This window comes from Chaetodon auriga, chromosome 4 (genome assembly GCF_051107435.1).
Source record: "Chaetodon auriga isolate fChaAug3 chromosome 4, fChaAug3.hap1, whole genome shotgun sequence".
Classification (NCBI taxonomy): Eukaryota; Metazoa; Chordata; class Actinopteri; order Chaetodontiformes; family Chaetodontidae; genus Chaetodon; species Chaetodon auriga.
Window position 1 is genome coordinate 25410167 of NC_135077.1, and position 26033 is coordinate 25436199.

General features: G+C 41.3%; 1 protein-coding gene across 2 annotated transcripts; it reads right to left on the reverse strand.

Moving 5' to 3' along the window:
- Positions 1 to 54: 54 nt before the first annotated feature.
- krt222 (keratin 222) lies at positions 55 to 24996 on the reverse strand. 2 transcript variants are annotated; one of them, XM_076728453.1, is made up of 11 exons: positions 24657 to 24996; positions 22264 to 22451; positions 21814 to 22017; positions 18740 to 18822; positions 17623 to 17776; positions 14249 to 14530; positions 11515 to 11640; positions 9239 to 9459; positions 6931 to 7151; positions 6722 to 6824; positions 55 to 2362 (listed from the first exon to the last, which is right to left on the reverse strand). In XM_076728453.1, the coding sequence occupies exons 3-11, from the start codon at positions 22009 to 22011 to the stop codon at positions 2149 to 2151; spliced, it is 1602 nt and encodes a 533-aa protein (XP_076584568.1). In that variant the 5' UTR covers positions 22012 to 22017; positions 22264 to 22451; positions 24657 to 24996; the 3' UTR covers positions 55 to 2148. The 2 variants fall into 2 exon arrangements, with proteins under 2 accessions (XP_076584568.1, XP_076584569.1); XM_076728454.1 differs by lacking the exon at positions 24657 to 24996 and having other exon boundaries at positions 22264 to 22757.
- Positions 24997 to 26033: the final 1037 nt, after the last annotated feature.

Below are 26033 nucleotides of genomic sequence, written 5' to 3' on the forward strand. Positions count from 1 at the left end.
TGACGTACTGTCATGTCCTGTCATTTCAAAGCAGAAACTTGGCAGATACCTTAGTTGTATTGCTCAGAAAGTATTTATTATACTGCACTGTAAACAATTTCTTCTCTGTATATTCATGCATTTTTTGAAACTGTTATGATGAAAAATAAACATGTTGAATTGTATATGTGCATGCTTACAAATGTTTATGTCTGAGAGAGACAGACAGAGAAAGAGAGAGAGGGAGTGCGGTCAAGTGTGAAAAACTGAGAAAGAGATTTATCTTTTCCTTTACCTCACCATCAAAGCCCATCTATAAACATAAAGGCAGGCATTGTGGTTAATGACTTCGTGTCTTCCAGTAAATCAAACTAAGATTATGATGGTAAACACTTGACAGAACACACAGACAGTCTGCACAGAATTCTCTCTTTTATTTGAAATGATAAATTGTTAGATAAAAGCATAATGCTTCATTTTGAAGTTTCAGAGCTCCCAAAATGAAGAGTGTGCTTCGTGAAGCAAAGCAAAATCAAGCACAGAACTGCATAGATAATATCTTTAAATATTCTCAACATATTCTGAGGCACCCAAATGCAATGCACAATGGTCCTTGTCTTACTGGTAATATCTTTGGTGCCAACTCAAAACTTAGCATAAAAACTTTGATTCTAAGGTTGAACAGATAGCACGTTCTCCACAACCCAAGTCGAGCATCGACGATACACTGCAGTGTTAACTATTTACAAATACTGCCCTCCTCTGGTTAAGACGGGGAATCTAAATTCTCTGAGACGTGTTGAAGAGACTCACTGCCAACATCACAGTGAGCTGTTTTTTAGATATTTTTATGGGGTGGGGGATACATTATTTTGAGTTGCAAGATTTTTTTTCTCCACAGAGAATGAACTGCAATGGCGAGACAAGAGACCTTTAATGTTCTCCTAAGTGCTGTATGTGTCTGCAATGCAAGCGTTTAGGGACTGTACAAAAGTGATTATGGTGGGAAGCGGGGCAGAACATTATGTGTCACTTTTAAAAAAGTGTCGCCCTGTCTAGCGTTATTCTTATTTTCAGCGGACCGTCCCTGTGACGAGCAGAGAAACTGCAACACTGAGCCAAAAAATCATACAGTAATATAACATATAATAATATAATTGTTAATTAACAACTGAAAGTGCACAAAGAATTGAAGATGGTGTGCTTGCTCCAATTTAAACCTTGACGTGTCCATGAAATAATAGCATTCACATAACCACCACACTGCAGAAGTGGACCTGGCAATTGCCAAAAATATGGCAAACGTAACAAAATAATGCATCCTGTTTAATGAATATTCAGTATATACTCAGCATCTAAAAGCTGTCACTTCATATCGCACATTATCTTGTTCTTTCTTGTTTTACACAATTACACAATTTACCTTACTGTACTTCTGCTTTCGGTTGAGATGCATAAAGTGAAGGTGGAAACTTACAGGATAGAGACAAATGAAGAGCTAACTAGAGAGATAACGTTCATAATCCCCCCCCCCCCGCTCCCACTAATGATTTTTGTACACTCTCTGAAAGAAAAAATCTGAAAAAATCCACCCATAGATACTTCACAGCAGCTTAAAGTGACTCGTGACTCCACGTCTTCATTTATCTCTACCTATCTGTGCACTCAGCCTCCTGCACCAAGTGTTAATTACAATTAGATGCTGTAGTTAAGCAGAGTGTTAATTACAATTAGATGCTGTAGTTAAGCAGAGTCATATGGTCGATATAATCTCTTTTGTCCAGTGACCTCATCCTGACATGACAGTTTTGAGAGACACTTTTTTCTTCATCTAGAATGATGTAGAAGAAAGATGGTAACATATTCAGTTGTTATCCTCTGATATATTTGATGAGGCTGACTAGCATTATAAAAATAGCCCCAGAAGCCTGATGGATAATTCTTATCCTGCCAGAGTCGAGGTTTGATGTGAGAAATCTCAGTTTCAGTCATCAGTTGTGATGCAAAGTTCAATGAATGTTGTCATTTGAAATTCATACTAAGCGTGATGGTAATGGATGGCAATATCGCAGATGTCAACGACACAAATGTTATTATTGTAACTTCAACATCACCAGTGTTACCACAAACAGCTGCAAGCCAGTGTTGACTCTGGCGAACCAGTGACAGTTACTGTGTGATAGTTGGGATGCTGCGAGATCTCTTCATGATGAGACGCACCTCCACGTCGGGGAGGCTGTCCTGTTTAGTCTGGGCACAGCCCTCATCTGCTGCAGCCATGTGCAGGTCGAAGCGCAGCGACACCGACTTCTTGCGCAGCTTGGGATTCCCTCTGAAGAAGGAGCCCTCCCACTGCTTTATCACCTTGTCAATCTTCTCCGTCCTGGTAGGAAAGAGTTCAGAGGTTGTGGCAATAAAAGCTGATGATGACATATGATGATTGACATTACGTGTGATCAGATCATTTGAACGATGCATGGACACTAAAAAATGTTTTGCTTTTTTTTCTTTTAGGCCTCTATTCTGTTTCAAACATGTTTTCTTTTATTGAGGAACATTTATTGCATGTGGTGTGCAGCAGTGATTTGTCTTTCCTTTGAATGTGGAGCTCAACTGCCGGAAATCTATTCATTTATTTCTAGTATTACTGTGTATCCTGTAATCCCATGTGGGATGGGCCATTTCAATGGTACCATATGACAAAATAGGAAGGAATGTCATTCATTCATTTATGCATGAGACACCTGGTTGCATAGTAACGCCAGGGGGCAGCAAGGGAGAACACTTTACTGCCTCAGATATGACTTGAAGGAGCGCCTACTTTGTGATGACATGCGACCAGTGTGGCACTAATAGACTCAGTGAGGATCAGGACCATATTAAATAAACTAAATAATGCAAGTCTCTTTCGATGTACTATGTACTGTAAGAGGGCAACCTTTCAGACCAAGATGTTTGACCTTGGGTAACTGGCTGTTGGAGATGTTGGATACCTTGCGCCTTAAAAGACAGATAATGGCTTTCTTGACCACCTGGGGGCAGTGTAACAGGCTGTAAACACAACACTGACATATACCTTATGAAGTTGACATGGTGAGCTTGTCACCAAACAGTTGCCTATTTACACATCCAACAAACACAGAGCAACATTAGCAACATTAGGGGCATTTGGAGTCATGTTTCTGGCCACCTGATGAATGTACGTCCAAAATTCCACCTCCTTTCAGCTCTATTTTTGATGTCCAGCTAAGGGACTATCTGTTTATCAGAGGAGCTGCCTGCTGCAACAGGAAACAAGGTTAATGAAAACAGTGAGAGTGAATGAAAACAATAAATTCGCAAGCTGTAAAGTATACAAACAATTAACTGCAATGTGCTAAAATGCTGTGTATGGCAGAGGTGAAATGCAGTGTCGGGCAATAATTCTGTGAGGATTCATCAAAAAATGGATTAGGCAGTTTTAACAAGTAATAGCTAGTCCATGCTAACACAACAAACATTACAATGTTGTTCTAGGATGAAAATATGACGTGTAATTAAATGGAGTGCAAAGCACTTTACACTTTGCCTTTCAGTCACACTCACACAGCTGGCAGCAAGTTACCATGCAAGCAAACAATTAACCACATAGAGTACATCTACTGTCCACTGAAACTGAAACACAGTGACTGGTTCCCAATCTGGGGTTTCCAACTCCCACTAGGGATCGCCAAAGCTTCACTGAGGTTTGCAAGGCCTTCTGGATTTTCAGGCATCTGAGAAAACTTAAAAAATATATACAGTAGGCCTATATCTCAGCATTTCCATCAGAAATTTGAAGATAACTAAGTTGAATAGTTACTTCTTAAGTTTAGATTGTTTTTGAAATATTAATAAAAAGTGACACGGTGAACACCTGAACACAAGCCACAGTGCTGCTTGAAAGTATGTGAACCCCTTGAACAGTTTAGATGTTTCTGTTCTTTTACCATGATTTTCTTATTTTATCATCTCCAGTTTTTATGTATGAAATGTCAGATATATGTTTATCAATTACATGTACTTGTCTAGTGGGACTTGTTTAAGTAGCCCAAAAACTACATGAAACATGGAATTTTGTATGTGCAAAAAGTAAGTGAACCCCCAGCTGCATTGGCTAAGTCAAGCAGGTAACAGACTCAGGTGAAACACATTTGGGTGTTTAATTAATCATTTAAGCAGACCAATGAAATGAGACATCCTTGGGAAAGGGTTTGGCCTGCACTAATTAAAAGAGAGAGGAAACCAACCAAACCACTGTGGTCCCATACAAATCAACAGTGGCAAGAGCAAAGGAGATATCTGAGGACGAGAGAAGAAGAGGGTAGTGACAGCCCATCAGTCTGGGGAGGGCTGTAAGACCATCTCCAAAAGATTCCAGCTCCATCCATCCACTGTAAGACAAATAATTTACAAATGGAGGGCCTTCAACATGACAGCAACCCTACCTAGAAGAGGACGCACATTAAAACTATCACCCAGAAGCACCAGAAAAATAATAAATCAGGTAAAGGCCAACCCACACATCACCTCTACCGAGTTTCAGACCTCTCTGGTAGCATCTGGGACAAATGTGCATGCATCTACAATCAGACAAAAATTGAATAGACATTCATGGGAGGGTTGCTAGAAGGAAGCCTCTGCTCTCAAAAAAGAACAAAGCTGCCTGTTTCAACTTAGCCAGAGAGCACTTGGACAAACCGGAGGCCTTCTGGAAGTCCATTCTCTGGATAGACGAGTCCAAAATAGAATTACTTAGTTACAATCAAAACCACCATGTTTGGAGAAAAGCCAACAATGTATCTGAGGACAAGAACCTCCTCCCAACAGTGAAGCATGGTGGTGGAAATGTGAAGGTCTGGGGCTGCTTTTCTGCTTCTGGACCTGGACGACTCCATATTATTCAAGGAACCATGAATTCTCAGGCATATCAACAAATTCTTGACCAGAATCTCCTGCCATCAGTCAGGGAGTTTAAGCTGGGACGAAAATGGATTGTGCAACAAGACAATGACCCAAAGCACTTCAGCAAAACTACAATGGAATGACTTCAGAGAAAGAGGATTCGTACTCTGGCTTGGCCCAGTCAAAGTCCGAACCTTAGTCCAATTGAAATGTTGTGGCGAGACCTGAAGAAGCTGCTACATACCAGATATCCCTCCGACCTCTCTGAACTGGCTGAGTTCTGCAAGGAGGAGTGGGCAAAAATCCCCATAAGCAGATGTGAGAGACTGGTTCATAGTTACAGAAGACGTTTGGTTGAAGTAATGGCTGCAAAAGGAGGAGCCACAAGCTACTAATAAAAGGGTTCACATACATTTGCACATGTTAAATTTTCAGTTATTGTGAAATTAATTGAATTAAATAATGAAAATATATCTCTTTTTGTGTGTGTGTCCATTATTTGGAAGGTGTGCTTTACAAATTGGGATTTGGGTGTATGTTTAATAAGGTTATTTTAATGTTTTTCACAAAAACAGTAACCATGTCTGGAGGGTTCACAAACTTTCACGCAGCACTGTATATTCACAGAGCTTTCACTCTCTGCTGAACAGCCTCATCCTGTATTACAACACAAGACAGGTATAACAGCCACAGAGCTAATAGAAAAATGGCCAAGCATCAGGGAGAAGAAAACAAAAGAAGTCTATCAAGTTTGTTGTTAAAAAATAGATGGAAAAAAGACATAATACAGACAGAATTGTATGAAAAGTTCCCAGAAATATCAGAAAAACAACATGAGGACACGCAGATTATGTATAGGCCTATGAGGCAGTTGGCCTGGGGAACATTCAGCCGGCTAACACTGGTTCCATCAGTGCTGACAGGCAGACGCCTTGATAGTGGATCATTACCTTACAAAGCTGCAGAGCAAATTAATTCACTTGAACTGGAGTATTTTTAACAAGATAAAGCTTCCTGTCAGCCATAGAAATGATGCCAGAGGTATTTAAGGAACATTTGGGTAAAGTAAATCCAGTGGGCTGGCCAGCAAAGAGCCTTGATATTTGTGAAGAATCTGTCAAGTGACAGTTTAACTTATCCTGTCTGCAGATCAAAGCTAAAAGACAAAGTAATATTCTGGCACAGTGAATGGGTTTGTGTGTAGCCCTCTGCGGACATTAAGTGTGTGTGTGTGTGTGTGCTTGTATGTGTGCGTGCATGTTGTTTTTGGATGTGCATTTGCTGGTAACACCTGAAGCATGAACAAAGAATTCCGCCCATGTCTACTCCAACAATAACAGGTGCCACGCCCTGAAGACTCCAGACCAGGCGGGTATCTCCACATCAAACACAAGCCATTACAGGAGGAAAATTCCCATGCTGCGCGATGATGAATTACTCATGGGAACCTGTGCAGCCAACTAAACGTTTCATGCCTCGTAACTTGTTCGACATGTAAAGGCCTTTGAGAGTCTGCACATCTTGTCGACTGGACCAGACGTCGCCGGGGTGGGGAGGACATGCATGATTGTGTCATTATAAACTAATGAGTCAATAAAAATTCTCTGAGTCACAGCCTTGGAGGTGAAAGGGTTCAGGACATTAAGCAAGCAAGAAACTATGTTGTTTCATAGTCAAAAAGGCATTTATCTGGACAACGTAGGACAGTGCCTTCTGAAGAGATGCTGTTAGCGCTTGCTACTAGAAAATGCCTTCATTTCAGAGTGAGCCAAAGGTGCTGACGGCAGGTCAACGGGGGGGCAAAAAGATCGATACTTACTCGATGGTGCCATGACCCTCTGCGCTCTCTCGCACCACATTGCCCTGAAGAATCTCCTGAGTCTTCACTGTGGAGATTGGCAAGTCTTTATCTTGCTCCGGCTCTGTGAGAAGACATTAATGACAAATCATAACAAGATAAGACTGCAGTAAGAGTGTGTGTGTGTGTGTGTGTGTGTGTGTGTGTGTGTGTGTGTGTGTGTTTCTTACCTGTGAGAATCACGAGGCTTTGCTGTCTATGCAGTATGCTTTTGTTTAGCCCATTTTCTGTTGGGAGGAGTGAAGGTATTTCAGGCAGGGGTTCAGACTTGGGTTCATCCGGGGTCACAGCAGGGTCACTGAAGCCGTTCTCGAGCCCATTCTCCTTCGGCTCCTCAACAAAAGACCTCCAGGGCCTCAGGCCCATTGGTTGCCCATTACGACCCATGTACCTGCGCACAGCAGGGGGAACAGAGTAATGACAACCAAAAAACCAAAAAGGATTGTGTGTATGCATGCATGCATGTGCATCAGACAAAGCAACAGTTGGACATTTAGTAAAAATATCTTGAATATCTATGAAGTTACAACTAGGAGACAGTTAGCTTAGCGTGAAGACAGGAAACAGCTTTTCTGGCTCTGTCCTACATAATGAAGATGTACCTCTAAAGCTCACTGATTAATATGTGTTCCATGCATAAACCGACTAAAGAATAACCACCTTCATATCTAATGGACAAACATCATTGTGGTGCTGATCTCCTTTTATCCGATTGTTCCTCTGGCGCCACCTTGTGGTTGATATTTGTGGTTTTCAGAAAAATGTCTCGACAAGTGGATGTATGGCCATGAAATCCGGTTCAGACATTCACTTGGGATGAAATCTAATAACTTTTCTGATCATCTGACTTTTCCTCTAGTCCCATTTTGAGTTCAGATTTTTCCCCCATTATTTCGGTTTATAAACATCAGCGCCAGCTGTGCTTTGTGTTAAGTGCTAATTAGCAAAAGTTATCATGCTGAAGCACCAAACTCATATGTTTAATACGACAAGGATTATACCTGCTGAACATCAGCATGTTTACATTGTCAGATGATAGCATGTGAATTTCACTTTGGGATGAATAAAGTATCTATCTATCTACCTATCTATCTATCTATTTAGCTCAACACATAATCTGACATAACTACAAGCATGACTCTAAGCCTTGTTATATGATTAATAATAACTTATAATTTTACTAAAACATTAGTCTTCGTTCATATGGTGCAAAGGAGAGTTTGAAACACACGCTCTCCTTCCCACATATGAACAAGACCCTGGATGACTGAAAGATTATATAAAAGTATTGTGCACTCACCATTCATTATGATCATATGTGCCTTTTATTTGGTTAATTTGCAGACATACCCAACTCACAAACCTTTGAGGATTTACGTGGGCAGATGAACGCATGAAACTAGATTTTTGTCACACAGTCACTTTCAGCCTCCGCTTGCTACCCACTCAGTCACCACCCTTTTCAATTATGAACAAACAATACAAATTTCAGATGCCATGTCCTGTCTCTGCTAGCATGAATGACATCAGTCAAAGTCATGTTTTGAAATAAAAGCATGTGCAAGCTAAGGAAAGGAGGAAAAGGCGTTACTCCAGTCTGTCTGCAAGCTCTACAAGAGCCATAAAACTAAATTACTGTACCTTCATCAAACTATAAAATGACAATCACAAGGTTGATACAGCAAATGTGTTGAACTGCAAAGAGCTCAATGTGAGATGTTTGTCCGTGGTCCAAATCGCCTGTGAAGATAATTAAAGGCCATGCCAAAAGAATGGAATATTCCCTAGTAAAACAGCATGACGCTGACAGGGAATAAGTTAAAAGACCAAACAAAGACGGGTCGACTGTCTGGATTCTATCATCCTGGATGATTAAAGGCAGAACTGGATTTTTAGGCTATGAATCACACATAGAAAGTCTATCATCTTACTTCATTTATCCTTTGTGTGTTTTTTGTATGTATGCAAATTTCCAATCACTGTTCTTACATGTCACTGTATTGTTTGGCTGCTCTCTACAGCCCGAGTATGTCTCAACCTGCAATTATTGTGGATTTTCAGTTTCTGCTGCATAATCCATGAGAGAATAGTAGGCTTTGACCAGACTGAAAGTGCGAGCACAGAAAATCATCAGTTTGACAGCTACATAAAGGAAACGATTAAGAAATCATTTTGTTTGCTTAGTTCTTAAGTGCTAAGAAAGTCATTTCTGTCTTAGTCATGTCACTGAATGTGTGTGTGTGTGTGTGTGTGTGTGTGTGTGTGTAAAGTCTTCTTTTTACATTCAGAATTTACAATAATACTGCATTAAAATGGATATTTATGTACTATTTTATTTTTCTTATGACAGTTTTTGGAGATGAAGCTGTTCCATTGTTCTGGGAAAACGTTTTCAACTAAAAAGTAAAAATTCCAGCCGAATGATTCCTTTCTGCTTTCTCCAATCATTCCACTCCTTTGCCTGTCTCTGGCCCTCACCTGCCCTCTTCACGCTCCAGGAGACGTCGGTATGTAGCGATCTCCCGCTCCAGCCTCATCTTGGTGTTGAGGAGCTGGCTGTGGCGTTGGCGCTGGGTGGCCAGCCCACTCCTCACCTGCTCCAGCTCGCTCTCCAACCCAGCGATCACCTGGGAAAGGTCCTGCAGCTGATTGGAGTACATCTGCTGGGTGTTCTGCAGGGAGGTCTCCAGGCCTTTCTCCTGAAAAGCAAGACGAAAGGAGCGATTAGGACAGTGACTATAGTTCTTAACATCTTTTTAAATAACTCAATGTTGTTTTAAATAACCATGTAGACATGTAGTTGCTACTGTACAAAAACATGAGCATCATCCCTCACTGGCTTCCCACCACCAACACAGCCAGGTGTGTTTGTTAGCTTGGTCTGCCTGAGCCCTAAACTGGGAACTGAAACCAGGTCTCTGCAGTGTTGATTCAAAAGGACTCTGCCATGTTCTGAGGTGTACCAGCCATGTGTGTAGGTGAAATGTGGTTGTAATGCTTCTCAAAAATGTATTAATCTAACACTAAACTAATTCTATAATATTTAAACTTATTCATTTTAGTTTATCGTAAAATATACCATGACATATGTCAAAGTGAAATATTTCAACAGCTACTGAAGGGATGAATTGTAACAAATTTGGTGATCCCCTGACTTTCCATCTTGCACCATCAGATCAAACTTTCCTTTGTCTCATGACCTTTACATCATTCTCAGCTGTGCTTCATGTTAAATACTAACTGACAAATGTTAGCATCACACACTAAACTAAAATAGCAAACATGGCACCAGCTAATCATTAGCATTTGCCGAATTAAACAAATAAAAAATAAAAAAAATGTTAGCATACATACTTCTAAGTCTTGTTTTCACATTTTAAAACACATTGTATGTAGTTATCAGTCTTAACGGGCTGCACTGGTGGTCCTGCATGTTTTAACCAATTGCAAATACGGTGCCTGTGCATACATGCATACAACATTATTGCAGACTTTTCCAGTACCTGCTTGCAACTGCAGTCTTAGAAGGATAACTTGACAATAAATAACTGACTCTTTGATTTCCTATTTTTATTCAAGTCTCTGCAAATAATTTTCATATTGTAGTAACAGGAAATCAGTAGAAATTTGAAAGTAAAATTCAGTCAAAAGCTTTGTAGTCAATGGACTAAGACTCACCAACTATAGGCCGATATCCAACCTTCAATTTATCAGTAAGATACTGGAAAAGATAGTTTCAGTGCCAATTAACCTCTCAAAGAATATAATATTCTGGACGAATTTACAGGCTTTAGAACAAACCAAAGCACTGAAATTGCTCTGACTAAAATAATCAGGGACCTCAGACTAAATTCTGATGAAAACAAGGTCTCAGTTCTTGATATCTTTACCAATGATCTGGTTCACTGGTTTCAAACATTGAGAAAGTTTTACGTCAGTCTTGGAGACCATGTGTCTGACAAACATGACATTTATCTTGCTGTTGCACAGTGGAGCTGCCTTTGTCCAGCACTGTTCTTACTATACATGCTGTGACATTAGAGAACACAATGTGTGTTTCCATAGTTACGCAGATGACACACAGCTGTACATCTGTACTGAACCAAATGATGCTGCAGCTCTAGACTCCATTACTGTCTTTTGACAATAAACAAATGGATGAGTTAAATGAGGATAAAACTGAAATCCTACCGGTCGGCCCTAAAACAAAAAGAGGAATGCTGTTTAATAATCTGGGGAAAATAACTCCCCGGATTAAATCTGAGGTTACAACTCTTGGTGTTCTCCTCGATTCAGGTCTAAGGTTCAAATCCCAAATCAACAAGATGACAAAACCTTCATGTTTCCACCTTAGAAACATAGCTACAGTATGACCATTTAGAAATCAAAAGATGCTGAAAAACTGCTGCACTTCTTTTAAAATGTTGTATTTTACTTGATTTCAAGTGTTCTATGTGCTCTGTTTTTAACTTCTTTTATCGCTATTATTCAGGGTTTTTTTCCATCTTATGCCATGAATTCTCTTTATTGTTTTCTCATTCTTGTCTGAAGGTTGGTATACAAATAAAGTGTACTATTATTATTATTATCATTATTAATATTATTATTATTATGCTATCTGTTGCTGTCTGTTTTCTTGTCATTATCCTATCACTTCTACGAGGTCAACTCATCCATTCTGCCACTTGCCATTGGCTCTCAGTGTCATAGTTGTGGAGTTGGTTGTGGTGTTGTGATGACGTGTGTTTCCTCACCAAGGCATGTAGGGTCTCAATCTCCACCTGCAGGGAGTGCCACTGCTTCCTGGCTTCAGCTAGCTCGGCCCGGGCCTCCCTCAGGGCGGCGCTGCCACGGCTCACCTGCGCCCACGCTGCCTCCTCCTGTATGAGGTCACAGTTAGCAGACATTAAAAGCCGTACAAGAATCCCAGCAGCACCACCACTGCTGCCACCTCATCCAAATGTACACACCCAACCGCACACACTCATTTGAGCTTCTATTCACCAGTCAACAGCAGAAACCCAAATCTTTGACCTCATGTCATGCCATGTCGGAACTGTTCTTCTAGCCCAAATAAATGAGAACAGAATGTGTTAATGTGTAGCACAGAAGCTGATGGTACGTGAATTGTCAGAATAAATATCTGCATCAGATAAACAAAAGATACAGCCAGCTAACACACAGACACACACCTTGTGGGTAACAGTTCTTTCCCACTGGCACTCAGTCAAACAGTCACATGAGAAGCAGAGGCAGCCACAGGTGGTGCTGTCGGTAGTGTGTCTTTCACTTTAGGTAAACAGGCAGCAGAGCAGACACCCAGGCCTGCGTGTACACACAGCTGAACAAGCTGTGTTGACACACTGTACAGCTGTTAGGCTTCACACCCTCTGTCCTCACCCCTCTTCAAATGCAGTGAAGCGGTGAAGCTGTCTCAGCACAGTTATGACAATATTTTGACAGTAAAAACAACAGAAGATGACTGAAGTTATGTAAGTTATTCTCTGTTTAATTTATTACTTCAATGATTCTCATTTTCTGTATCAATGCATAAAGTCTGTTTTAATTAATAAGAAAATCATATAAGTAAGCACATTTTGGCAGACGTTATCCTACATCAGCTCCCCGTTACTGATAACACGGACCAAACAAGACTCCTCGTCTTAGATTAAGTCGGATGTCCGTCATCTCAGGGAGTGATGGAAGGGGTACTGACTGAAACTTACCAGCTACTACAACCGAAACTGCAAAGTAAAAATTATCTGATCAAGTTAAAAGAAAAGAAAAAACAAAAAAAGAAGAAGAAAAGAAAGAAGAAAAATATGACTTTTGTATAATGTACTTGAAGTATCAAAAGTACTCATTATGGAGAATGGCCCCTTGTAGTTAGTGCAGTCAAGGTGAAGCTGACTGAAACTACTTCATATACTGTTGTCTGGTTTAATCTGTAACAATCCATAACATATTTTTTGACCATATGTTTTGGATGTAAAATCATCATAAGCAATTAAACTAGTAGCTATAGCTGTCACATAAATTTCGTTGGGTAAATAATCCTCTCTCACATATGGTGAAATAGAAGTGTTAGTACCATCAAATGGAAAGTAAAGTAGGAGTACCTTTAAACAAAGTACAGCAGTGGCGTAATTGTACCTTTAGGTGATATTTCAGACGTCACTGGTCTGACTACCATGTTTTTACGAGTGCTTGTTTGAATCGTTCACATGCTGCTTTCACACCAATAACACATTAAGAAATGCAGCAACGCCCCAATAAAGGTAGGGAAGAAGAAGTCGACAAGCAAACAAACAACAATGTAAGTAAAGCAGGATTCAAAATATTCACAAAAAAACAGCTTGGCAAATGTTTTGTGAGGAAGGAAATGCAGTCAACACATTCTAGACCCCAAGAATACACACGATGTGCTTTAAACATATCTTTTGTTTGTTTACAAAAACTCCACAGGGCACCTTTAAAGTTAAAAGCTGTCAGTGGAAATGATGCTAGATGTCCTGCGGTTTCAGTAGTTCTGGTGCCTGCATCAGAGTTTTGACCCTTCCGTGTAGTTTGCTCTCCAACGTTGCCATCTCATGAAGTAAACAATGCAACTCTTCCCAGGAAACTCAGGTTTCCTCTGATTACATGTTAACATGCTAAGCACAGCACAGTTTCCTTTGAAAAGAGGGCATTATTTTAAATGGAAATATCACCCATGATAATTATAGACATCATGCAGGCTTTTGACTGCAGCGTTGTGTAACCGTTACTTCAGTGGGACTGACAGAGAGGGTCTGATGTAAACAACGGCATTTCATAAACCTGCTCCATTTTAGGGCTGTGATAGCTTTGAGCCTTTGGCAAAGACACTTTATTGTCGCTGTCAGACCAAAGTCATTGTGCTGTGGCACAGAAACACCAGGATAATAAAAGGCACTCTGACTGTGTTTTTTTTCCATAATAACAAAAAAAGATAGGCCTGAAATAACAGTAGAAAAGCTCCTACTTCACAATAAAAGGCTGCCATTACTACATAAAGGATAAGAAAAACTGCAAGATACTGTAGATGAGAATGCTCAGGTTGTAAATTGGCTCATAAATGTTTAATGAAGACCAGGGATCATTCATTCAGAGTAGTAACTGATCTTCTGTTGTGGCACACTACTGCAATTGTGTGTGACAGTAAAAAGGTGAGGTGAATGAGGAGACAATCATGCAAAAACACACACAAACCTACAAGAAGGCAAACACAGACACCCACATTTACAAACAAGGAGGTATGATGATTCCTAAACCTACAGCTTTTCTCCACAGTCAACAAACACTCTGCTAACCATTTAAGTCCAGCTGAGCATGTACATCAGTCTGCCTTCCTTATGGGACTGCCTGGAGTTGGTGTTGAGGGTGTGTCTGGCTGGCAGTGGGCCAGGACAACATGACAGAGGCAGAGAAAAAAAAAAGATAAGTCAAGATGCGGGAGTGAATGCATACCTCACTGAGAGCTCCTCTGTGTGCTCTAGATGCTGCTGCTGCTGCTGCTGCTGCTCCAGAGAGGCTAGGCCCGACCAAGCCGGGGAGCGGATTTGACACAGCCCCCAGGCCGAGGTGTCTCTCGCCCGGCTCAGGAAGTCTGCTCTGATCGCACTGCGCTCTGATTCGGTCGAGGAGCTGGGTGAGCTCCATCCCTGTGCCATCCTCCTCCTCCAGTCCTGTGGCCGTCACTAACAAAGCATCGCAAGAGCTGGCCCGCTGCAGCTCTAGAGCCCGGGCTGCCTGCAAACAGCCAACCAGAGGGAGCAAGAGGGGGAGGGAGGGGGAGAGAGACAGAGAGAGGGAGAGAGAAAGGCAGCAAATGGTGAGGAGAGTGAATGATGTGAAGTGAGAGACTTAGAAGACAAAACATGTCAAAGAGGGAGATGAAACTGACTTCACTTGTGTATGAATAGACCAATAAATGCAAGGGAGAAAAGTGTGCAAGTGTGTGTGTGAGTGTGTGTGTCCGTGGGCGTGTGTGTGTGTGTGTGTGTGTGTGTGTGTGTGTGTGTGTGTGTGTGTATGTGTGTGTGGCAGTGGACTGTGAGACAGTTCATGCAATGCAGAGGCAAGAGGAAAATAAGAATCAGTTATTGAGTCCTACATGTGGGCATAGGTGAGTGTTTTTGTGCGTGTGCTTGTGTGAGAGCTTGTGTGTGTGTCTACGTGCAGGAAAAGACAGTGGGGGGTGGGGGGAGGGGGGCATTAGTCAGCAGGAATGAGAAAACGAAGAAAAGGAGGCAGGAAAGAAAGGAGAGGGGAGGGGCTGATGAGGTCAGAGCGAAGGGACGAGGGATCAGTAGATGCGGTGAAGTGTAACTCTCACGAATCAAACGCACGTACACACACACAAACACACACACACACACAAACAAAACATGAAAGGACTATAATGTCAGGGTTTAAAGTGAAGAGGTTACTCATAATGTACCCAATAACACGGTCACAATGATAACTAATGACATGTTTAAATACACTATATTTATACACTGTTCCTCATTTTATCTTCTGTTCTACTTCAGAACCAGCTGTCCAGGTCAGGGTCACGCAGCATCTCAAATGTCCTTCTCGTCATCCTCTGTGGTCAAATTTAGTACCAGTGACAAACAGCTCCTCACAGATCTTATATAGCTTCTGGGCAATCAACTGTCATCAGTCAGTCATGTGTGCTATAAGAAATCACATAACTTCAACAATTTCAATTTTGTGCAATACTGCAACAAGCAGCACTAAGAGTCTACAGTCATACAAGCAGCTCTGCAGTCATGGACTCTAAGTATGTATATTCACTCAAGTACTGTGCTTATGTGCTTTGACTAGTATTTGACAGCTGGCGTTACTGCTTAATCAGAAAGTACCAGACAGTATAAACAAGCACAGCTGACATGATTCATTCATAAATGCTAAACATTTCATTCTCCCAACTTCTCAAAAGGAAGATTTGCTGCTTGTCCTTTTGATTCTACAAATCTATTTCATTTTGAGGTTTGGACTGTTGGTCAGACAAAATAGGCATTGTATGGCTCTCAGTAATGGTGACAGCATTTTTTCAAGCCAATCAACTGATCAGTTGTGAAAATATCAACTGATTATTAATGAATAATTAGAAAAGGAGCAATAATAACCAAATGATATATATTAATGATATATAATATATCACAGAAGGCTGGAACAGTCACAAGAACCTTTTTTTTTTGGCATTGAGTACTTTTTAACATTTAATTTACTTTAAGTACATTTTTCTGATTATACTTACATATTTTTACTGAAGTAAGTTTTGAATGCAGGACTTTTACTTGAATTTTAACAGTGTGGTATCAGTGCTTTTATTTAAAGGATCTGAGTACTTCCTCCACCACTGCAGCTCTGTGAGGCTATACAGAGGTGATTTGAGTGCAATGCGAGCGTCAGCATGCCTACAAGCTCAAAATGATCATGATGATAACGTGCTGATGTGTAACAAGTATACTGTTTACCACTTTCACCATCTTAGTTGTGTGTATTAATATAAACACAAAGTACAGCTGATGCTGATGGGAATGTCATTACTTTTGCAGGATTTGGTCATAAAACAAAATACTGGGCAAATTGAAATTTTGACCTGATGAAGGCCCGAGATGAAAATTCTGCCAATTAACAGTATAAAGTGTATGTGTCTCTTAACAACTTTCTTAAAATAGCAACTACATAAAGTTATTGGAACTTCAGTTTGAGGCAAATGTTCCAAGCTAAATTTATAGGCCTGTCTAGCAACTTTCTCACCATGTGATCCAACTCACTACCAAATGCTAATATATCTCACTACCTAGTAAGTTAAGTGATGTTGGTACCTCTCAGCATGCAGACAACCTCACAAAGAAGCTCCAACTCCCTCCTTTTGAGCCAATTAGAGGGATCGTTCGTTTTTTTCGCCCCTTGCTTGAGACCATTTTGCCTTTCGTGACTGCTGATGTTCTACCGGACAATCCTAGAGAGCATCATTAGACACAGAATTACAACATGGTTTGGCAGCCTAACAGTGCAACTGAAAAGCAGGCGTGCCAATGTGAACAAAACAGCTATGAAGGCAACAGGGATGAAAGAATATGGGCCCATACAGAGCCTGTTCGAGCAGGCAGTCATGAAACAACCAACAAAAATCACTGTGGGATCTTAACACCCCCTTTTCTCTAAATACAAACCTCAGGAAGCAGCGTCCATGTGCCAAAATGCAAATCAAAGCGCTTGAAGCTATCGTTTGTTCCAGCCTCCATCAAGCTGTTGAACTCGAATGCTAAGTCTTAGTGCAATAGATCAATGTGCAATAAATCACTCTAGCACTTTGCACTCCTGGAGTTTCTTATTTATGCCGCCGTGTTGTCACTGCCAAATGTACAGTCAAATATCTCTTTCATCTTGTTAAGATTTTTCCATGTGCAGCAACTACCTAGCATCATGTCAAACGCTTCTCATGCTTTTGTGATGTTTTTCAATGTTACACAACTTACTGTTGCGCTGTACACTGGACAAAGTTGCTCTCGGGAACAATAAAGTTTACTCTACTCTATCAAAAGCTTAGGCTGGTCCCAAGAACACCGATCGACACCAAACCTCCACCAAGCCAAGGTTTCATTTCCAGAAGGAGTCAAGTGCATCTCATTCATCTGAGATTTCTTCTTGTCTAATGAGGTGACACGTACTCCACTGTCAGGCTGTGTTTGTAAAAGGTACATTAAAATTAAAAAAAGGTAGTATTGTGAGAGACTGTGTATATAGAGGGAGTCAGACAGAGAAACAGATATCAGACAGATGGGTTGGAAGTCATGACAGGCTTTCGCAGCGCATTTAGTGACCTCAAACTCCTGGTGCATCTCCTGCAGCTCTGTCATGGAGTGCCGAATCTCTGCCTGCAGTGTCATGCTGCTCTCATCTGCCTTCCTCTTTGACTGCCTGAGCAGATCCACCTGTTGCTCCAGGCGCCTCGTGTTCTTCTCCTCTGTCTCACACCTGTGATGTGATATTAACAGCCAAAGGTTATTTACTGAGGCCCACTCTGTGTTCACTGTTAATCATTTAACAATGGCATACATCCGTTACTTAAAAACCTGCGTGGAAAGCATTGAAAGGCCAGAGGAAACACATTAATTCAGAGTGAGTGCATCAGATAAATGACCTGAAGCATTAAGACATTCCTCAGTCTTACCCGATACCCAGTTTGAATGGATTTAAAAGGGGATCCCAAGGACTTTCCGCTAAGGGGGTTGAAGAGAGTAGTTTAAGCTGAATGATCTCATTTTGAGTCATGACAGCGAAGGAGGGTGTTGCAGAAATCATAACATAGCAAAAAGGACAAAAAAGACCTTGACATCATTTAAGTGTGTCCAGAGTCTCGCAGACACACTCAGGTAGCCAGCAGCTATAAATAGAACAGGTGTGTTTATTTCAAGCTGCTGCGTGTCGCCACTGTCCTTCAGGGGTTAATGGCTGACAGTGGAGGGACGGTGTGTGTGTGTTGAGGGAGGTGGGGGGTGGGGAGGTGACTCAGTGTCACTCTGCATCAATACATAAGTGAAAGTGCCGACGCGGCACAAAGCCCGGTCGGGATTTGTATGCAGGTTGGCTCACAAGAGCGGGAACTGGCCTGAGTTAGATAACAGAGGACTGGAAAAGCATTGCAGCAGGATGAAAACAGGAAGTCTTTGGGAGTGGTTCTACACCTATGTTTAGTATTTTGGGATGCTTATTAGGCCAGTAATAATGATCCCATATTTTTTATTAGCATGTCTCACTGTGTTACCAATTAAATCACAAATAAAAAGTATTTTTCTTCTCAGTGGGACACAAAGTGTATGAATGAGTGTAATGGTTTTATGTGATGCGATCTCATTACTAATACTGGCCCTTGACTGTATTCATGGAGGCAGGGGAGTGTTAGAGCTTTCAGGAAAACCACAGCCAAATACAGCTGACCTGGCCTGGATGGCAGCAGCTCTGGACCTCATGCTGTCAGACTGTAATGCCAGCTGGGCGTTCTCCATCAGTAGTTTACCAACCTGACAGAAACAGAAAACAATAGCACAAGTTAGCACATGCAGATACTGTGCTTTGATTTAGTTTGAAATGAGATCTCAAACACTATGTGTATATGTAGTTTCACTTTCCAAATGACTAAAATGACCCTCATTCATCAGGGAAGATATGTAGGTTTGTTTCAGTCCTCCTAATGCAAAACCTGCTATTTTTATCAGTCTTCATGTGATTAAATTTGCAAGCTTGAGTCACTTAACAGGAAATGAACAGATGTACTGAACTGTGCAACAGAACAGTCACCAACTCATTTCCTCTAGGACAGAAACTCTATTTTATATATGAGCATCTAAAGAGTATTGTATAAGAGATATATCAAGAAGAGGTTGCTGATTCTCTCCTCCATGTATTTCAGTACAATCTATATGTTTGCTGTAAGAGCTGTGCAAATAAGCCAAAGAGCCTTTTTCACAAAAGATGCAGGTGATACTGATAACATGAATTTTAATAGCTCTGTCCCAGTAAGCCATGACAATGAGAAAGTGAGCCAGCAAGCACAACAGCAGGACCCTGAAGCTGGAGCAGCTAAATGGAATTCAGCCATCATTCATTTTATTATTTACACCAGTTTTTCTACTGTACATGTCAAAATGTCCTGTTGTCTCTATATCGGTGATGTTTATGCATTTTCTTTTCTACAACAGTGTTTAGATGCTCATATACAAAATATAATTTCTGTCCTGGAGGAAAGGAGTTGGCAACTGTTCTATTGTACAGTTCAGTACATCTGTTCATTTCCTGTTAAGTTACTCAAGCTTGCAAATCTAATCACATGAAGATGATAAAAATAGCAAGTTTTGCATTGCGAGGACTGAAACAAACCTACATATCCTCCCTGATGAATCATTTTGGAAAATGGAAAGCCAAATTCAGGCCAGAACCAAATAAAGCCAACAGTTAAGTATTTGAAGTTATCATATCATATTTTGCCAATTAAGAAAATCCTTTTTCTCCATCTGTGAAGAAGCTAGCCCCACATCAAGACAAACTTTGTTCACTCTTATTCAGTATTTTGTGTTCTTTGTTGACAGGGGTATGGGAGACCAGGGACGCCTTTATTTTGCTAAATTCATCTACTCACAAAAAAGCTATGATGGTAGTTATGAGTTTTGCACAAATCTCAAACTTTTTTAAAAATTAAAATCAAGTATTCTTGCAGTTTCATGATCTGAGGCATTGTTACAGTATTTTTGATCATCCAAGTAATGATTCAAGAGTACTAATAGACTAAGATGAATACATTTCCAACCCTCCCTGATGTACATTTCTGTCCATGTAGAGATGTACATCAGGGTCTGGTGAATACAAACTGCAATAATAACTTGTTCATCTTTTATAAAACACTGAAATAATCAGGTGGAAAACATGTACTTGAGTAATTATTATTGTGGTTTCTTGCACAATGAATTGTCTGTAACAATCAAAACGATTTTTTGAATTTCTGGGGAAACTGAAACTGAAAGCGTAACAAGTCCTGACTGTAAATCAGCGTTGTGTACGGTGTCTACCTCTCCTCTCCTCACCTCACTTCTGGGCTCAAGAAGCAAAACAGTGCTAAAATATGTTCATAGTAAACACTAACTTATGTCACACAGCCAATGAACTACTGTGTGTATTTGTCTAGCAATGGCTAAATCATACATGAATGACCAAAAATATACAATTCTTTCCAGTTTCATTTCATTGTCACAGTGGAAAGGCTGTCAGGATACAAAGAGGTGGCTCCATGTCTTTTATCAGACACAAAAAAATGTTTAACACTCCTTTATTTTCTTTTGTGTTCAACGCTCTCAGAGCAAGCCGCACCCATGTTAAAAGACAGCCAAAAGTAACATGGAATATTCCATAACGTTTATAGCATAAACATTACAACTCATTACGCGGATGTTTTAGAACACCTGCCCTTTTTGATCCCCATTAGGATGAGTCAGTCAGTACAGTGACAGGATCTTATACTTAACGTCTGTGATTGCCCATCATTAAGTCTGTACTGTCAAATAAAATGATGTTATAAAGCTGCTCTTAACAAGATAAATAGTAGAGTAATCCTTTATGTTAACATTAAATCATTGCTCGGATCAGCGTACAAAGAAGCTAGCAGAGTTTGCTCGGGTGCATGCCACAGTCATGGGAACACCTGCCAAACTCTGATGACGTGATATGCAACGGGAAACAGGAGAGTCATTGAAATGTCTGTCAGTAACACCTACTCATGCAGAAAGTGACACTTAAACCGGGGAGCAGTTATAAACCATCAAGTCTGGTCATGTGAGATCATCATTAAGGTTGGCGTTTACGTGAAACAGCCTTTAAAGTGACAAAGACTTCTGCATTCTTTCTGCATGTGACAGCTGGCAGTCTCCGTGGCTCTGATCCAGCAGCAATGACACACATACCTGCCTCTCATCCTCTGCAATAGACTCGTTTAATGTGGAGTCATCACTCACCTCATGGATTTCAGTACAGTTTATCTAACCCGCTTTGGAACATCACTAAAATAAGCATTTCACTGCTCTTCAAAAGAAAATAAGAAAAAAAAGAAGAAAAGATTTTAGGTTATATGTATATATCAAGAGGAAGTTGCTGATTCTCTCTTCCAGCTGTAGTAAAAACATACAAATGTTCAATAATCAGTAATGGAGCATTATCTGAGCATGATCATAAAGCCCGCGTGGAAATACGACTGCATGCACATCTGCAGTACTATCATATGTTTGTCTGGAAAACAGCTGTGTAATTTCCAACACTTTAAGAAAAACAAACAAAAACCAGGTCACACGCAGAACAACATAGTGAAATTTGATCTCTGCATTTAAGCTGTCCCTGAGGAGCAGTGAGCAGTCATTGTGCAGCGCCTGGGGACCAGGTCAAGGACGCCTGATGGGAGAATTAACACTTAAAAGTGATTTCAAAGGATCACCTGACCTGTTCAAAATGTCAACAAAACAGAGTCTGACCTGGGCACGGAGCTCAGTGACAGTCTGTTCCTGCTGGGACCAGTCCCGGGAGCGTGAGGTGCTCCTGATGCCCCAGTCGGTTATCTGAGCCTCCAGCCGCTGGTTGGCCTCCTGCAGCCTGTTCACCTGCTCCAGGAAGCCCTTCAGTCGGGCATTCAGACCCCACATGGTGTGACTGGAGTCCTGCAGCAAGTCCATGGAGACCTGAGAGAGTGCACACCCAAATGTTTACAGACACACAGATGACAAGCCCCTGATATTTCCATACAGTCAAATGACACAACACAGCAGGCAGTGAACAAAACATTCGGATAGTACATGACTGACAGACTTACTGTGTGTCACAGAGATATGTAGTTACAACTTTTGCAGGACGCAGTCTGCCACCCATTTGAGATCACGCGCTGCCAGAGGCGTTTACTAGGTAAATGTTTACCCAGCAATACTCACCTGAGGCAACGTGGCCTTCACGTATAAGGCACAGTAAGAGTAGTAGAGGCAGGAAAAGTCTCTCAGTCTGTTCGCCTGGTCACACTGAGCTGATCCACCACTCCCCACAGCTTAGCCACATTCCTCTACAGCGGGCTGGTCAACACTTTCTCCTTCCCACTGTGTCCCAGGTCATCAGCAGCAGCCCCCTGAGACAGAGCAGACAGGCTCCCATTAGCCTGTCTCACAGTATCAGAGTGTCAGTCCGTAGTCTTCAGGGTCAACCACGAAAGGGACGTTCCTCTGTGTCCCACCTCACCCCCCTGGCAGCATGTGGGAGCAGGTAGAGCAGTGGGGTAAGCACTGGACACAGAGCTTACATCACCAGCACTCTGGGGCCCTTTGTGCTCTCTGATCCAGGATTACTGAGCCGCATTCAAAGAGGCAGCAACACAAGCTGTGGAGGGAATGTTCAGGGAGACACAGTGACAGGACCTGTGTGTGAGTGTGTGTGTGTGTGTGTGTGTGTATTTGCGTTAATAAGAGGTTAACTCCACATGTACTATAATTAACCCAAAGTCCGTGTCCCTATACACTCTGCTGAAATCAAGTAAATACACACTTTGTGCAGAGCTACCTCTTGCTCAATAACAGTCTTGGCTGCTTTTAAAGAATGGCTGAGTATGTGCCTGTCTGGGCCAAAGGTTTCAATTTTATGAATATTATAATGGGGCTTCAATATTTCCATGTTTGGAGATGGTATTGTTATGTCGCAACTGCAGCCCTTTGTTTCAGCAGAGATATGGCTTTAGTGCTGCACTTCTGGACTGTTTGGATTGTCACAGATATCAATACTGAACTGAAAACAGTTAAGGTGTTAAGGTGTGTTCTGGGGGTGTGGTGTAAAGATTCCATCGAATGTTCAAAGACACAGGCAGTCAAACAAAAAGATCATTAAAAAAATCTAAACACAGGGTTGTGACCTGGTACGGCTCCCCAGTTGACTGACAGGTAATTTAGTGCATTTAATGCACAGAATAACACATTGATGCCTTCTGATACTTCTCACATGAGACTGCTAACAGTGGCCACCCTGGCTACAAGCGGAATAAAAGGCTAAATGTAGCATGACAGTGCGGTCACTCCATGAAATGACACAGCGAAGTCAATATCTGTGCATTTTGTGAAGAAGGTGGTGCTAGATGCTTGGTGACGTAATGAAGAAGCAAGGCTGTTTGTTTAATCAGCTGACGAACAATGTGCGAACATGCTAGTCAGCTGAAAACCATGCAAATGCTCGACAGTATTACTACTATAACAGTAACAGTATTACTACTATAACTACTCGACAGTAGTTCTCCTGGAAGCAAGCCAGCTAGGTCAGTCTCTATCATCAAACTATGTAAAATTTCAGGTTTATAAATGACATGAAGTCAGTAAAGTAACACACTCTTTCAGAGCAATGTTCATGTCAAGTCGGCTGACATAACATAACATTAGCAATCGTACACGACTGCTCTTAGAAGTAAGGCTGAAACAGCACAAAAATAAAGTGTATGAGATGTACTAATAGTGTGTTTTATTGTGAGTGCTTTCAACTTTTTATTTTTGTTATTTCCTTCTTTCAACCTGTTACACAGTCTCTCTTCTTCTCACCCTCCAAAAACAAGCGCTCTTGACAAGCCAAGACTCGTCTCGGATTTAGTGATCGATCCTCTTCATGTGAATGGCACAGTTATGATCTAAATCTATTTTGATATACGCTATTCGGAGAATCTTGTGTTGTTTTTTTTAATCTAATGTGTTTCTGCATCATTTGTATTCACAGAGCCACTTTTGTAAATGTGCTAACACTTGGAGGATTTGCTTATCAGATGAATTTTCTGCTGGGTAAACAAACGTGTTTCGCTGAGAGGCAGGATGTGCAGATTATTAATACAGACAACCGAGCCTGCTCTTCCATCTGCTACAACCAATGTACAAATATTGTCTCTTGTCTAGACTTTTATTTTGACCGCAGAGAAACGACAGAGGAGGAGCAGCCGGCTGACTTTCTCATGTGGTTTCGCTGATAGTTTGTCATGGTTGTGGCTTTCATCCACCTGTATGGTCACATAAAGAGTGACAGAGATGGACAGATAGAGAGAGAGAGAGAGAGTGAGATTAAGAGAGAGTAGGAGAAAATGTCTGTCAAGCAAGAAATGTGGGCAGAGGAAAAAAATTCTAATGGAAATTTGAATTGGCTCATTAAATACACACATGCACACACGCAGGTGCACACACATGCATGCACGTACGCACGCGCACACACACACACACACACACACACACACACACACACACACACACACACACACACAAACAAGCTTACTACCTTACCATACAGTGCCAGACAGGATTGCTGGGACACTTACCATCATCACACTCCCACGCCCTCTCAGCAAGGTTGGTTGGCCTGTTGGTTGTTGATGATGACAGCAATTAAGGATGTTAGTTAAAAATCCTGGAAAAACAACACCTGTCAAGGCGTTGCAGGCCACTCTGTTCTGAGCATCTGGGACAGATGATTTCGACTGTGACTACAACAGGGAATGTCACCGAGCCTGTTCTCAGATGTCATCTTGCTCCCACATTGATCCAAGACCCGGCCTCCGTCGCACGACATTCACAGCGCTTTGCCAGGGGAACCACGGAACTGAGGGCTACAGGGAAAAGCAGGCAGTGACTTGTTAGTCAAATTTCAGGAGAAGAGGTGGAGGCTCCAGATGCGGACACTGCCTACAAGAGAAGGAAAACAAAACAAGTCTGCCTCAGATTACAGGTTTAACACCGAGCAGCCTTAAGAGCTCCCTCATGTACACTGACCTCTGCGACTTTACATTCCTCTGCCTCTGCTCCCCTGATGGGTGGGCGCTTAGGATCTCTTTGATGGTCTCTCATGTGATCTCACATTTTCTGTACGAGGAGCCTTTTACTAAAGGTTAAAAATAAAAAAGAAACACTTCTTTTAAAACAGAGGCCTGCCATTTCTTTCATACATCATCTAATAATTCTAAAAAACTCCATGCCAAGAGGTTTTCGTCTGTACATGATATCATTACGCAAGCCGCTTGAGTTCTGGATTGGAAGGCATTGTGATTTAAATCCAAAACCATGTGGGGGATTATCTTCACATAAACTCTTCACCAGACTTTGCTGTAGGGGTTATGTTAAGCTAAAGCATGTTTCATGTACGTTTACTTGCTGAGTAAAAGTGTTTGTAAGAGACAGAAACTGCAATAACAGTAGACTCAAGCACTCATTATTTATGCTTCTGCCGAAAATAATCATTCTCATCACTGTACCATTCAAAGCTGCACAAATATTTTCTATCAAAAATATGTCAAACTGACAGGAAATGATCAACCGGCTCTGCAGGTCCTCTCAGCTGTTTTAGCATCTTTAATCTTATTATTTTGGATTTCTGGCCCTCAACTTCAGCATCCAAGTGACTGTTATGTCCACTCATTCAAAGGTCATTCATGTTTCTCTCTGTCTGCTTGAACGTGCTGCTGCTCTTCTCCACTTACTGAACGCAGTCAGTCCAGAAAGCCACAAGAGAGCTCATTCATCCAGAAATATGGCGACTCTCTTCAAGGGAGAGGTTCTATAGGCTGCCCAAAAAGTGGCTAGATTTGTCAGCTAGAGCGGTATTAAAAAATCTGAAATGAATGAAAAATGACTCCAATTTTATGTCAGTGCTGCTCTGTGTATGTGTCTGCTGGATGTGTAATTTAGTCACATAATTGCCA

What these genes read in the sequence shown, in the direction of transcription:
- krt222 (XM_076728453.1), bottom strand. Translation starts at nt 22,011, where the DNA reads ATGGACTTGCTGCAGGACTCCAGTCACACCATGTGGGGTCTGAATGCC. An exon ending in TCACTGAGCTCCGTGCCCAG is followed by an intron (nt 18,823 to 21,813) that starts GTCAGACTCTGT and finishes TGTTTCTGTCAG; the next exon opens with GTTGGTAAACTACTGATGGA. An exon ending in TTGAGACCCTACATGCCTTG is followed by an intron (nt 9,460 to 11,514) that starts GTGAGGAAACAC and finishes CTTGCTTTTCAG; the next exon opens with GAGAAAGGCCTGGAGACCTC.